Raw genomic sequence first — 16107 nt, 5'->3', positions numbered from 1 at the left:
ACAAGGTGTAGAGCTGGATGAACACAGCAGGCCAAGCAGCATCAGGGGAGCAGGAAAGCTGACGTTTCAGGTTGAGACCCTTCTTAGACTGCGCCCAGTGGTGGGTGTTTTGCATTGCCTGATGTGTCAAAGCAAAGCTGCACCTACAATCTCAAAGTTGTTCCCTCCAGTCATGGGCAAGACAGAAGGCAAAGATCAGTATTACTCATCAAAGGGGTAATGTAGAAGTGGGAAGTCCCATTGCATCTTGACTTATTAATCCTTGCATGTCCTGTGCAGCAAGTGTTTGCGTTTGACACTGATGTAAGGGAAAGAGATTTGGAGGAAGGGGTTAATCTTCATTCCTGGGACGTGAATGCTCATGAAGGTACGAATCTGAGTATTTATTTTGAACCATTGCGCTCTATTTGTTGGAAGTGCTTCTACAATGCTGCTGGATATTGCATTTCAAGATTCAGGCCCAGTAATGATGAATAAGATTGGGAGATGTCCATGTCAGGATAATGCATGATACTAAGACTGGACAGTGTCAGTTGTAAAAACTACAAAATTGACAGTTGGATTGGATTGTGGGTGCATTTTCTTTCTCTTGTTTGTAATGTCAAGAAAATCGACTTATATTTTGGTGTATGAATATATTTCCATTAATTGCCGACAGTCACCACCTTTTAAGGTCGTGTACAGAATATTTCTTCTGTGATTTTTCTTTTGATACATGGCAGCTTGCCTAAAAGTATTCTGAATATGAATTAGCAATCCTAATGTTCCCTGGATTTGAAGATAGTGTAGACCAAAACAAACAGAACTAAACCAATAGGGTAGATAACTCACCTACTTTCCAAGCTGGTTGTTCAGAGGATGAAGGTGGGGAGTGAAGTAGTGTCACTTAATTGTTGCCATGTCTCATCTCCACTCCCAACAATCTCACACAGTAGAATAAGCTGTCTCAGATGTGCCTATCTGAATATGTACAGCTGCATATGTCAAATGAGAGAAGCATGGTGGGAAATTTTAAAATCATGGTTGTACACAGGATCCAGCAACTCAGGGGAAATTTTGAGCTTGATTTTGTTCTTTGCTCTTTCTCGTCAGGCATTTGAGGAGTACCCTATTGAATCCTTGTTAGAACTCCTTTCCAAATTCCCCAAAACCTGAAAGTTTGTCAGTACCAAGGCACGCTTCTCTAGAAAGGTATTATCACTGCAATACCTGAGATGTTGTCCTTCCTGAGAAACTGTAAACCTCCAGGAGAAATCCTGATTGAGTTACTTCACCTGTCATTCCGTTAAGCTTCAAATGTAAAATTCTTAAGCTGGTTTTCTAATCCCTCAAAGCCATCACACCGTCCGATCTTTGTAATTTCCTCCAGTCTTCCATCTCTCAAAAAACTCTCTTTTCTTCTGTCTCAGGTCTCATTGGCCTCACACACTCATTTTGTTCTGCTATTGGTGAGCATGCTTTCAATTGTGTAACCCATGTCCTAAAGTCTCTTATTCCTACTTAATAGCACCTTAGTGACATTTTACTGAGTTCAAGGAGCCAGACAACTTCAAGTTGATCCTGTTGTGTTGGACGATGGTGTTGCTCTGTTAGGATAAAGATTGAGTCCTTCCATTTTTCAACTATCCCCTCTATTTCATCAGTAAGATAAGTGCATTAGATATCTACAATATCAATCTTGAATACATTCCAGTGTAGATAGATCCTGTTGGAGGCTACTATCAGACTGAACATGGAACATTGTTTGATACAATCAGCAATGTGCTGATCATTAGGGTTTGTGTTATAACATGCACTGTTTCTACACATAAGACATGAGGCAGCTGTTTGCTCCAGGGTATTGAAGGTTGGGTCTGGAGGGACCCTTCAGGATATTTCTGCATGCATTAGCAAAGAGTTTGTACTGGTTCAACCGAGCCTTCCATGCAATGCTGGGCATGCAGAAACTTGAAGACTCTTCAAATCAGACAATGCTTGCTAAGCTGCTCCAACCCTCAGAGTCTTGATAATTCTGCTCACAGGCAGTGGTTGGTGGTTGTTCTGAATGAGTTTGTGGCTGAGTATACATCACTGATTCTGAATTTTTATTTGGGTCAGTAATAACGTGACACCTCTAGGACAGATATGTAACTCCTCTTAAAGTACCTGATCATCAGTGTGCTTTCTACAATGAACTTTATCCAGAAAACCATGGTGTTAACATGAAATCTTGGAAACAGATGTATTGCATCTTGGCTTGTTGTGGTTGCCACTTTAAGAAATCCATCTTGCCCAGTTGTACAGAAATTGAAATAGAACTCCAAATCGTTATGTGTCATCCAGGAGCCTCATTGTGTTGTATTTCCACAGAAGGATATGGTTGTCTTAATACAATGACATGATAGACTAACTTGTCTTTTCTTGCATATTAGTCTTGTGTACTTGCGTGTTCTGGAACAAGGAAGTTATGGTAAACCATTATAACTCACTATCTTGACCTCTGCTGAGGTATCACTTCCAATTCTGGGCTGTTTACCTTAGGAATGAAGCTGAGACTTGCAACAGGAGATTTACCAGAATTACATCAACACTGAAGGGCTTCAGATTTGTAGAAAGGCTAAAGGAGCTGGGAATGTTCACCCTTAGAACAAGGAAGGCTAAACTGAAATTCAGAAAAGGTGCTCGAAATGATGAAAGAATTTTTACAAAGAGAGACTTTTTGCTCTGATGTAGGGCTAGCAACAAGAAAGCAACAGGAAAGCATGGAGATAGGGAGAAATTTTTCAGATGGCAAATTGTTATCTGGAATGTACTGCCTAAAAAGACATTCAATATTAACTGCTGAAAGAGAATTGGGATAAGTACTTCAAAAAAATTACAGGCTATGGGAAAAAAAAAGCAGAGAACTAGGACTATCTGCATATCTGCTTCAAAGGGGTACTGCAGAAGGGACCAAACGATTTTTTCTTTGCTCTGTGATCTGTTCAAACATCCATAAATCAGTAGTAGCTTACTCATATGAAACATAATGCCTGATTTAACACTGTATTACCTGAATACTGGACAACAAATTGACATTGCTGAGTGGGCTTAGCCAGAAGAGATGTTCCTCCACAGAAGGAATTGTCTGAGTTAAAGTCTTCAGTTGAAGTCCTAGGAACTGCGTATTATTAGCAGCCTGGTACGGTGATGGCAGAATTCTATTGCTTGCTTGAATAAACTTAATTCACGTGCACAACTCAACAAGTGTGAAGAGAAAAGCACCGTTTTTAATTTAGTTTACATTAAGATCATCTACCTTGTCAACCTAAACAGAATCACAAGGCCTTTGATGTGAACACAGTAGGTCTTTGGTGATAAGAGAACGTTTTAAAATCACTTGTGGGATGTAGACGTTGCTGGCTGGGCAAGCAATTATTGCCCGTCCCTAGTTGCCCCTTGAGAAGGTGGTGGTGAGCTGTTCTCTTGAACTGCTGCACTTCACTTGCTGTGGGGCGACCCACAATGAACTTAGGGAGATGACTTCCACGATTTTGACCCAGTGAGAGTGAAGCAACAGTGATACATTTCCACGTCAGGATGGTGAGTGGCTCGAAGGGGAGCTTGAAGGTGATGTTGTTTCCATGTATCTGTTGCTGTTGTCCCTCTAGTTGGGAGTGGTCATGGGTTTGGAAGGTGCTGTCTGAGGAGCTTTGGTGAATTTCTGTGGTGCATCTTGTAGGTGGTACACACTGCTGTTACTGAGCGTTGGTGGTGGAGTGAGTGAATGCTTGTAGATGTAGTGCCAGTCAAGTGGGCTGCTTTGTCTTGGATGGTGTCAAGCTTCTTGAGAGTTGTTGGAGCTGCACCCATCCAAGTAAATGGGGAGTATTCCATCACAGTCCTGACTTGTGCTTTGTAGATGGTGAGCAGGCTCTGGGGAGTCAGGAGGTGAGTTACCGACTGTAAGAATCCTAGCCTTTGACCTGCTCTTGCAACCAATATATTTACAGGGCTAGGCCAAAGAGTTTCTGGCCAATGGTAGCTGATGGGATGTGGATAGAGGGGGCTGGTGTTTGGGGGGGAGGGGGGAAGGGTGGGCGTGTGGAGTGAGGTGTAGTATTCAGTGATGGTGATGCCATCGAATGTCAAGAGCCAATGATTAGATTCTTGTTGGGTATGGTCACTGCCTGGCTGTCTGGTGAAAATGTGATATACCACATGATGAATGGCCCACTCATTTTACATCTCACCTCATTCTTATTTCCAGTTTAATAAGCTTTGTACCATTGAAACAGCTAAATAGGCAGGCTATAGTCATTGCTGAAATGTTGAATCATAATCATTGGAATTTGGATAGTTGTCAGGATTTGAAATTTTTTTGACTATTTGGCCTCTAGATGCTGCTATTAAATCAGTTGCTTTGTGATAAAATCAACACAAACTTTGTATAATGAAGATTAGATGTAGAGGAGGCTTTGTCCAGACAGGTATTTCTGGAATACCACAGAGACAATGGAATACATTAATATATTCCTCCTGATTGGAATGGCCCCATTGAACTGAATACAGTGGGAAGGAGTGAGCTGGCAAAGGAGCCTGCGAGGATGGCAGCAAGTTTAGACTTGCATCGAATATCTGTCAGGTAATCTGAAATCAGGGCAAAGTTGCCTTGTCATTGTGTTGTACTGGTACAGTTTGGCAGCATTCATTTTGAGAGCTAGAAGCTAAAGATCAAAGATGGAACAACTTTCACACGCAGCACATGGCTTTGGGAAAAGGGGAGGAGGTCGCTGTAAGGAGACTGGTAGGCAGAGTATGCATGAGATAGCAAGAACTGGAGATGCTGGAATCAGAGACAACACGGTGTGGAGCTGGAGGAACACAGCAGGCCAAGCAGCATCAGAGGAGCAGGAAAGTGGACATTTTGGGTTGGGACCCTTCTTCAGAAATGGGGGAGGGGCAAGGGGGCTGGGAAATAAATGCAGGGAGGAGGGATGGGGCTGGGGAAAGTATGATATGTGCGATATGTTCTCAGGCAAACACTGCTCTCTTTCACAGATGAGCCCTACCCTCTTCAGCTTATCCCCACAACCATGGGAGCAGCAGCAACACCAGGACTTGGCCAGCTCCAGCTGCAGGTAAGGCAGATGTTCATGTTGTGACCTACAGACCTGAAGAACAGGCCAGGCCTTGGGAAGCATTGCTTGGAGAATAAAATTGTGGTGAATAAAAGATCGAGCATTTGACAAATAAGTTCTTGTCATGAATTTTGGAAAGGCTTTGTGAATTTAGCCAAATTTCCCCTGGTTGTGATCAGCGAGCATAATATTGGAGTTTGAATTGAAATATGGTAAGGAGCTGCAGGGCGGGACAACAGAAAAACATATCAAGCAATTCTGACTGATAGACTTATCAATGTACTTTGTTTTTCTAACACAACCAAATTTTAATTTCTATCTTGCATCCTGCATTATATTCTCACACTGTTGGAGTACAGCGAAAGGGGAAGGTAGATTGCATCCTTCGGCCTCCATCAGTCACTCTTTTAATTTAAAAATGAAGCAAAATACCACAGATGCTGGAGATCTGAAATAAGGTCAGGAAGTGCTAGAGTAACTCAGCAGATGCAGCAGCATCTGTGGAGAGAGAAACCGAGTTACTGTTTTGAGTCCAATATAACTCTTCTTCGGAACTGAAGAGTCATATCGGACTCGAAACACTAGAGCTGCCAAACGCTGAGTAACTCCTGCACTTCCTGTTCTTTCTAACTCTTTTAATCTGGCCACCAGAAAATGCACATCAGATGTAGCCCAGCATCAAAAGCCCCTCTAATGTTCATTCTGCTTCCTCCCGTCTCAAAGAGATGCGTATTTCTGCACAGCATAACCAAGATCAGGAATACCAAGACATGAGAAAAGTCAACTGTACTTTTCAAGTCTATAGCATAGACATTACAAATAGAGATAGTAAGAACTGCTGATTCTAGAGTCAGAGGTTACACAGTGTGTAGCTGGAGGAACACAGCATGCTCGGCGGCATCAGAGGAGCAGAAAAGCTGACATTTTGGGTTGGGATCCTTCTTCAGAAAATCTTCATTTTCTGAAGAAGGTTCCCAACCCGAAATGCCAACTTTCATACTCCTCTGATGCTGCCTGGCCTGCTGTGTTCCTCCAGCTACACACTGTTATTTTTACATTATACGTAGGCATTCCCAAAACTTGGAACCCCCTTGATCCTCAATGTGTATATCTTTAAAGGAGCAAATTACTGCTGATGCTGGAATCTGTACTGAAAGCAAAAAAATACTGGAGATCACAGCAGGCCAGGTAGCATCTGTACAGACAGAGCGAGCTAATTTTCAGCTCTGATGAAGAGTCATCTAGCCTCGATATGTTAATTTGCTCTCTTTCCACGGATGCTGTCTGACTGGCTGTAATTTCCAGCATTGTTTTGTTTTCAGGCATTTTTATCTTTGAACCACGTTAGGGATTTATATGTAGTGTCACTGAACCAATGATAACACTCTTGCCTTTAAAGATGTGAATGTGAGATCAGAATAGGATGCACCGTCCTTTGGACGAGACAGTGAACTGAGGCTCCTTCTGCCCACTGTAGCAGTCAAGAAACATCCCATGAGGTTTATCAAAGAGGAGGAAAGGAATACTTCCAGTGTTCAATGTCTTCATTCCTCAACCAGACATCACTAAAAGGCAAAATAAAAACCGAAAGAACTGCGGATGCTGCAAGTCAGAGGTTCCCGCAAAAGCTGAGCAGGTCTGGCAGCATCTGTGAGGAGAAATCAGCGTTAACGTTTTGGGTCCAGTAACCCTTCCTCAGAACTGTTTTTATTACTAAAAGGCAGATGATCTAGTCATTTATCTTATAATTGTCGTGTGTACGTTGCTGCATTTTCCTGCATTTCAAAAGATACTACGCAGGCTGCTCTTTGGGATTGTTCTGAGCAAGAATGAGATGATATAGACATGTAAGTTCCTTCCTTACAGTTCATCAACAATGACTTTCAGCAATACATAAGCGAGATGGATGGTTCAAAGCTTTTCGGAAACATGTATGACAGATTCTCTAATGTAGATAATTTGGGCAGTGTCTACTGCTTTTGCAGTTACATGTCTGATTGAAAATTCAGAAAGACAACTTTGCAGTTTGGTGGTACTAAATGAGATTAATGTAGATTCATGCTTTATTTCTTTGGACCTGAATCAAGTTAGGCATTAGCTTAATTTTCATTAGCTTCTTCATCAATAAATTGTTCTGGGATTTCCTGAGTCATAAGAGTAATTGTATCACAGATCCACTTCCATTATATTGCCCATCTCCAATCTTGCTTCAGCCCATCTCTAACTCAAACTCACTTTATGAGGTCCACTGTCAACTTTATCTCAATGATCCCGTGGACAACATCCCATTTTCCACTTGCCAGGGACCTTTGTGAATCCAGAGCCTTCTCAAGTGTATCTTATCTTGCGCCATTTACCTACCCCTGACCCCATTCCTCATCAGTCTATATTAGTGTCCAGCCCTCCAAAACTTCCAATTTGAAATTCTCATTTTTGTGTTTAAATCCCTTACTGGCCTCATCCTCCTCAATGTTCTTCAGTTCTACAAACCGCCTTTGAGCAATGTTAACGTTGCCTCTACCTGTGGAGACCATCTGATTTCTGCCTTCAATGACTCTTGAGCCAGAAAGTTGGTGCTTCAAGGCCTGTTTCAGAAACCTATGTACAAAGTCTAGGCTGACACTTTAGTGCAGTACAGAGGGAGTTCTGTCACTGTTGTAAGTGCTGTCTTTAGAATGTGATGATATGCCCAGATCTCATCTGCTCCCCCCAGGTGGGGCTGAAAGAAGCCGTAATCTTATGGTGAAAAAGAGCAGACGTCTAAATATAGATCATCTGATCATTGTTGCTGTTTTGTGGGGCCTGCCCATCTGAAAATAAAACTGCTACATTTCCTTTGTTATTACACAGACTAGAAACTTAATTAGCTGTAAGTTGCTTTGGGACATCCAGAACGCATGAAAGCTGCTTTAAAAATATTGTTTTTTCCCACATTGGAAGGAGAGTCAGGTGTGTGTATCATGGGTGGCTAATTCAATATTGTTCATTTTGCATCGATGTTCAAAGTTAAATTTATCCTATCTGAGTCACTCAAATCCAGGGGCTTTATTTTCAGAATCTGTGAATTCTACTCACTACTCATTTTAGCATCTGCACAGTTTGCTTATGTGCACAAGGGAGATCCTGACTGCAAAGGTGAAATATCGCTGCCCTGATATTGTTCCCAATCTCTCCTAGAATCACACCAAGGGCAAACACTGAAGAAATTTGGTTATGTTTAATTGTTGTTTAAAGGCAAAATTAATGCAACCACAAGTCAAGGACGTTAATGCTGGCTGTTTCTAATTTTACAAATTGGAATATTGTGCCCCGGTAACCTGACCTGCTTTCTAGATAGATTTTTGCTGTCCAGTTGTGTAGTTCGTAACAGGGAAAGTGATATCAATTTGAGTGTCCAGAAATTGCACATCAATCTCCAGGCTTCACCCTGGAAGCAACTCAAGCAAAATAAATTGTGTTTTTAGCAATAATTTAATGAAACACATTTTAGTTATCAGGCAGGATATTTGGCTCACTGTCAAGTATAAACCAATTAGGTAATGAAGTCTACTCATGTTTTGATCGTGTGGGAAAGCAAAACACTGTGAGAGTGAATACGTTGAAGTGAATGATGGTGGGAGAGCAGGGTGGTACTTGGAAGTGAATAATGTACATCGACAGTCCCAGAAACAAGGGTTATGGTGCTGGAGTGCAGACAGGAAGTAGAAAATAAGGCCTCAATCTAACCAGTTATGATTTTGCAAATGGCCTCTGTCTATTTCTTGGGATCTTACCACCTGCCCAATCCGATTTGACAACCCTAATCTCAAGGCTTTTGACTTTTCCTTTCCAAACAGGGCCCCATTTTGGTTTGTTTCCACCCAGTTCCCAAATCCATGAGCAGATCTTCCCTACGTCCCTGAGTTTATCCTAGCCAGACCGCGACATCCTGTACACCCCTAAAACCCACCTATGTGCCATCTGTGTACGTGTAGGTAGATGAGAATGACACCAAACCTGGGGGTGCAGGTCAATCAGAATTCCACACATGCAGCTGCCTGACCATCATTCACACTGAGAGGTGACCTGATAAGAGTTCATAAAGTATTGGGAGGTATAGACAGAGTTAATGGTGGTGCTCTATTCCCTAGGATGGGGCATTTCATGACTAGGAGGCACATTTTTTAAGGTGAGAGATTTAAAAAAGATACGAGGGACAAATTTTTTACACAGAGGGTGGTTTGAGAGTGGAACGAACTTGCTGAGGAACTGGTGAATGTGGATACAATTACAACATTTAAAAGATATGAGTAGGAAGGTTTTGGAGGGATATGGGCCAAGGCCAGGCAGGTGGGACGTGTTTAGTTTGAGATTATGTTTGGCATGGACTGGTCGGACCAAAAGGGCTTGTTTCTATGCTGTATGACTATGACTGTGTGCGAAACAATTTGAATTCCACACAGACCACTCTTTGAAGAACCCATGGCACTAGTACACAATGGAGAGCAGCTTTCTTTTTTCAAAAAAAAACCTCTGTTATAAAAGGCTGAAAGAATTTAACACTCAGTTTTAAAGGCTTAGCATTATGCATAAGCAGCTGGTGGTTAGCAGAGCAGTCATTCTGTTGTACCGGCACCCATTGTCTTTCCTTGCAAAAAGTCCGGAAGTGTTTATTGTCTGAAGCAGAGATGATTGATAATAAATTAGCTTAAGATTTACCTCAGTAGAAGCACTGAAGGCTGACTGAGTGTCACAGGAGCTGCCATTTAGGCGGTTGACCTGAGGATCTTGTCACAAACAGAGAGAAGGTCACTGTTTTCATGTAGCATACATCTCTTGCTGGCACAGTGAATGACAGGTCCTCTGCTGTGGAGCACATCAACTGAAAGAAATACATGTGCAAGAGCATAGGGGGTGGGGGGTGACAGTGAGGGAAGCCAACCAATTTGTGTCTTGGCTATTGGAAAATAAATGATGAGAATATTATGCTTGGGAATGAAAGATATTCAGGCTGCGCGTGTACAAGTCCGGTTTTGAATGGAAATGTATTTACTGGTTGATGACCTGAAGATGAGATGAGCACCCTGTTCATCCTCCTTCTGTAATGAACAGGAACGCTGGCGCTGTTTAAAGAGGGTCAATCGAATAGGTCATGCATCATATGGGGAGGCAGATGTTGGAACATATTGTAATGGATTACTCTTCTGCACGAGGATTGGCTTGTGGAGAGCAGATCAGCCAGTGCTTAATACTTTCACTCGAGTTGAGGAATGTAATGAATTTACCTCAATAGCAGCAGCTGGATGTGCTGTTGTTTCTGTGATTTGTAATGCATGTGTCGCTTCTTTGAAGGGTAAGAGCAAAAGCTGAGCTCTTTGCAAGGTGTAGCGGGTGAAAATTATATGTCTAACTCCAGTAATTGGTATCGTGCAATGCAGTTTTAACCCTTCGAAGACCAAACTCAATTAGCTGATACACATGAAAGGAGCACTTAATTTCCAAGTTAACAGAAGGCACTTTATAATTATATTTCATTATCATACAATGTCCTTCTACCTTGTTAAAAGAAATCCACCCTTAATTCCTTCTTCCCTCTGGGCTAGGAGCAACAAAGCCAATCGCAGTGCTCAACGAGCCCAGGACATATCCGAATCCTAGGTCCATACTGGTAAATGAAGAACTTGCATTTATTTTGAATAATCTCAGGCACCCCAAAGTGCTTTACAGCCAGTGATGCACATTTTTGTTTGGAAGTGTCGGCCACTGTTAACAGTGTAGAAGGCCAGGGAGTCAATTTGAACACAGCATGGCCCTGTTCTTAAACAACAGCATAGTTATCATCAGATACTTTATCTTTCCTTTAATTGTGATGTGCTGATTGTTAAATGCCCCGGAGGTGAGCAGATCCCAACACTGAGCGCCATTTTTTTTCCCTTCTTAACTTATTCAAAATGGCACTATTTTGTGGCACTTTTCACTGTATTTTACTGTATTCTTACTTTAAAGTACCCATGACAATAAAATCAATGCCAGTTTTCTGGTGTGCCCTACCTCATGGCCATTTCGAAACTCGCCACTTCAAGTGGATTAAGGCCTCCAAGAGGTGGGTCAGGGATTTTAGCGCAATTTTCCGCAGCTCTGAAGTGATGGGTGGAGCCGCTAATATTATGCCTTTTGCGCAAGTCTTGTTTTCTATAAAGATGAAGTACCGTTCTGCCTGAGCAACCAGGCCACTGTATTAGTCTCACTAGGTACAAGCTGAAAGAGGGGAGCAAACACAGCATTGGCACTGACTTAACTCCTCAGGGTCATAGGTCACCCCTTTGAAGCATTGTAAATGTGCCATGTTGATTGTTTACAAATGTGCAAGAAAATGAAGATTTAAATTTATTGTTGAAAGTAAGGGTCTTTGATGGCCACTTTTTAAAAGTGGTCACCTATGTACGTAATTTTAAAAAAAAAGTTCTTTCAAAATCAAAACAGTTATGGGGCTAAATTTATTCTGGATGAGCATTCCATTAACATTTCAGACAAAACCACAAAAGAAGGTCAGCAGGAAAAATTACAATCACATGGTTGAAGGGTTAAAGTGAGCCCTAACCTCCCTTCTATTTCCTCACTTATAATTTCCCCGACAAACCCAGTTCTGTGCTATTCTCCAATTTTCTTCCAGTGGCACACTGTTGTCCCCTTTCCCTCAGCTGAACTGTGGGCCCATCACTGGGGCTAATTATTAGCCACGTCGGGCCTGCAAGTAGGGCTTGAACCTGAACCTGGAGTTTTTAACTCCCACTGCACCACTAAAAGTCCCATTTGCCAATTGAAAAGGCAGTTAAGGCCCCCTCTTCTGGGCCTAATGACTGAGGCCTACTGTTTTATTTTTCCCCATGCTTTCTTCACCCTCATTAGGGAAGCATCTATGTTGTGTTCAATGGCTTCCGCAAGCATGCTTGACAGCTTGCTGTAAGTTGACTCTGTGAATTACATGGTGCAGTGTTCTTGTGGTTAAGAAGTGACATATTCCTCAATTCACTGTGAGCGGCGCCACACAAGATTTGCTCAACTAAAAGTATAAGTCTTGCGCCCAAGTGTCACACTTCATGTTCCAATTCTTAGAATCCCTATAGTGTGCAAGTGGGCCATTCAGCTGACACTGACCCTCTGAAGAGCATTGCACCCAGCCCACCCCTGTACCCTATAACATTGCATATCCCATGGCTTATCCATCCAGCGTACACATCCCTGGACACTAGGGGCAATTTAGCGTGGCCTATCTAACCGACCTGTGCATGTTTGGACTGTGGGAGGAAACCCACACAGACATGGGGAGAATGTGCAAACTCCACACAGACAGTTGCCCGAGGTGGGGGGGGGGGGGGGGGCGGCACGCGGAAACTGAACCTGGGCCCCATGCGCTGTGAGGCAGCAGTGCTAACCACTGAGCCATCGTGCCGCCCCAAGTTGTTACATGTGCTCTGTGCTGTGTTATATTGAGTTTTACAAAAACCCCTGACAGATTTCCACTTGAAGGAGTTTTAAATAAAGTTTTGGGGATTCAGGGTAAGACTTAAAAATAAAAGGCTGAATGGTGAGGAAAGAATGAGAACTGTTCTATGTGCTGCCATTTAAAGCTCCAAAGTGTACGAGATCTTTGGCGATCTCACATGGTCCAGTGCACGTGAGGGTAAGCATGTTATAATTATTCAGAAGAATCCTGTCGAGTAAACAAGATGTGGTTTGTTACATCTCTGCAGTTATTTACAGATTATAAGAATAGGCTCAACATTACTACAAAGACTGTAAGGAAGACCAAGACTTATGTCTGTCTCACATAAGATTCAACTTTCGTCTCTTACCAAGTTCTCCTGACATCATTATAGTGTGAGGTGCTTATTAAATTTAACCATTTCAGATCCTTCCAGACCCATGTACAGCAGCTACTTGTTAGAACAATTGTGTTCAGATAGAGAAAGGCCAGCTCAGGATTGAGGTTCTGCAGTTTCAAACAGTTTAGTCTCATGTTCTATGAATGGTCCGGGAGTTGCTAAGGATGAGGCAGTAAGTGATCTGGGAATCTTAGAAGGTCTGGTGTTAAACATTTTCCAACCAAGCATCAGGCAACGCTCCGGAAAGCCAGTGAAATATTTTGTTCAATTGAGCTGGAGCAGTATAATGCATGTCAGACCAATGGTCTGGCCAAGGCACAGGGGAGGTATCAAACACGGAAACCAGTGTAAAGAAAGTTTGTCAGACACATGCTTTGAGGTCTGAGATTTTCAGGAGAGAATGGAGTGAGGATCTGAGCTTATCAACCCTTGAAAGGGTGTGCTTGTAGTGAGGTGGTGGGATGGGGCAAACGCAAGGTTCTTTTGGTAAACCTTGCTCTTTTCAGCCAAAGGTGTTATAATTTAATCTTTTTGTGTGCGACCAACTAGGTCCAGTAATCCGCACTGTCCTCCCATACCAATGTTAACTTTTCACAAAGCCTGATGGAACAGGGAAGATAGTACAACTGAAATGTAGCATTGGCGAAGCACAAACCCTTTGTCCTGCATGCAGAAACAGCTGATACTTCAAAATAATGGGGGAAATTGAACCGATTGCTGATAGTTTGAAAGTAACTTGAATTCTTTCTGAAATAGAACTTTATGAAGTAGGACCACTGGTCCCAAAGAGAGTTCAATACAGGTTTACAAGTTGTGAGGAGAGATTAGACAAATTAGGCCTTTATTCGCTAGTATTTATAACTTTAAAGGGTGATCTAATCTTCAAGATATTAACAAGGAAAGACAGGGGAGATAAAGATATTTCTACTATTGAAGATTCTACAACCAGGGGACATAGCTTAAGAATTAAGGCCAGGCCATTCAGGAGAGATATTAAAAAGCACTTCCACATGCAAACAATAGTAGAGGCTTGAAACTCACTTCCTCAAAAGGCAGTCAGTGTCAAGTCAGTTGTGAAATTTAAATCTGAGATAGCCAATTCTTTTTATTAAGCAAGGGTATCAAAGAACATGGACCCAAGGCAGGCATATGGAGTCAGGCCATAGACCAGCCATGATCTTATTCAATGGCAGAACAGGCTTGAAGGGCTGAATGGCCTACTGCTGTTCCTATGTTCCTAGTTAGTTGAGTCAAAATAAAACAGACTGAGAACTCTCTCTGACTGTCTCCGTAACCTCCTCCAGCCTAACCCCCTTCCCAAACCTCAATCCACACTGACTCTGGCCTTGCGAGCATCTCCCTCACTGGCAGCTATCCCATCAGTTCTTATCCCGCATTCAATTAAATGGTGGATGATCTGTATCTTAACTCCAGTAACCAACATTGTTCTCTCTAAACTGGAGCACATTTGCCTGACACGCCTCTATCAGTTCTCAGCTGATCTCGATTTTCACTTGAAAAAGGTCGCCTTGCTTCACCGTGACCCTTGGAGCCTTCAGAGACTTTATCCCATCAGCCTGCTTTGGTTTTGAATGGTCTTTGAGGTGTTAAATGAAGTGAGGTGTAACACAGCCTCACCCGTTGCCAATTGCAGGCTTCCAGTTTTAGCTATCTGGCTGAGCTGGGCTCTTAGGTAATAACATGGCGTGATCACCTCAGTCGAGCAAGTGTTCATCAGTAGGCGCACATTGCATTAATTAAAGGACATCTTCAGCCTGATTATAAGTGCAGATGAATTGAAACTTGCTCTGCATCATAGCCCATTTTTGTCATGTCTAACTCACAAAGCTGCCTGTGCTAAACACTGTGTGCAGGGCTCAGCAGCATGATCTGATGAATGTATCTCCTTTTTTCTCATGGACTGTCACCTTGTTTGCGATGAAGTGGCAGGGAGCGCGCATGAGAGAGAGAGAGAGAGAGAGAGTCTCATGCTGCAGGAGATTTGATGCCATTGCAGTTATGTACACAGCTGATTTGATTGACCATTGTCAGCTCTCTGAGTCCGGAGCTCCTGGAATTCCCTTTCCAACACTCTGCACTTGCCACTTCTCTCTCCTCCTTTAAGATACGCTTTTTAATGGCAAACTTACAGATGTGATTTAACTCCCTCCTGGTGTCAGTTTTTTAAATTATACCCAATGAATCACCCTGCTACATATTACTATGTTCAATCTGATTTTTTTTGGCAAATTTGTTTTGATTTATTATTGTCACATACACCGAGATACAGTGAAAACTGTTGTTTTGCGCGCTCACCAGACAAATCATACCTTACATACATACATCAGGGCAACTTAACAGAATACAGTGTTACAGCTACAGACAAGGTGCAGAGAAAGATCAACTCTAATACATGAGAGGTCCAAACATAAGTCTGATAACAGCAGGGAACAAGCTGTTCTTAAATCTGTTGATATGTGTTTTTCAAACTTTTGTATCTGCTGCCTGATGGAAGAGGGTGGAAGAGAATATAACTGGGGTGGGGGGGAGGCGGGGGCAAGGTATTTGACAATGTTAGCTGCTCTCCCAAAGCAGCAGAGAGTGCAGATGGCATCAATGGAAGGAAGGCTGGTTTTCGTGACAGACTGGGCTGCCTTCACAACTTTCTGTAATTTTTTGCGACCTTGCGCAGAGCAGTTGACACGTTAGGCTGCGATGCATCCAGGTAGGATGCTTTCTATGGTGCATCTATAAAAACTAATCAGAGCCCTTGCAGACATGCTGAATTTCCTTAGCGTTCTGGCGAAGTCGAGGCGTTGGTGTGCTTTCTTGACTGTAGCATCAATGTGGATTGACCAGGACGGATTGTTGCTGACATTTACTGCTAGGAACTCAAAGCTCTCGACAACTCCACCTCAGGTCCACTGATACAGACAGTCTTCCACTCTGCTTCCTGAAGTCAGTGACCAGCTCCTTCATTTTATTGGCATTGAAGGAGAGATTGTGGTCTTTCTTGGAGGAGAGGTGTTGGCCAAGTGGTACTATCACTGGACCGTTAATCCAGAGACACAGATAATATTGTGGGGACTCAGCTTCGAATCCTGCCATGGCAGATGGTGGAATTTGAATTCAATAAATATCTG

At 42.6% G+C, this 16107-nt stretch overlaps 1 protein-coding gene across 9 annotated transcripts in view; it reads left to right on the top strand.

Moving 5' to 3' along the window:
- Positions 1 to 16107, top strand: part of sox5 (SRY-box transcription factor 5) — a 379139-nt gene that overhangs the window by 260201 nt on the left and 102831 nt on the right. For all 9 annotated transcript variants that reach the window (XM_048554395.2, XM_048554391.2, XM_048554396.1 and 6 more), the window contains one exon: positions 5020 to 5099. In XM_048554395.2, coding sequence (XP_048410352.1) covers positions 5020 to 5099 — 80 coding nt within the window. The remainder of the gene's footprint in view (positions 1 to 5019; positions 5100 to 16107) is intronic.

Source organism: Stegostoma tigrinum, chromosome 25, assembly GCF_030684315.1.
Source record: "Stegostoma tigrinum isolate sSteTig4 chromosome 25, sSteTig4.hap1, whole genome shotgun sequence".
In the NCBI taxonomy this organism is placed as follows: Eukaryota; Metazoa; Chordata; class Chondrichthyes; order Orectolobiformes; family Stegostomatidae; genus Stegostoma; species Stegostoma tigrinum.
The sequence above is the reverse complement of the archived record's forward strand: the minus strand, read 5'-3'. Positions and strand labels throughout refer to the sequence as shown.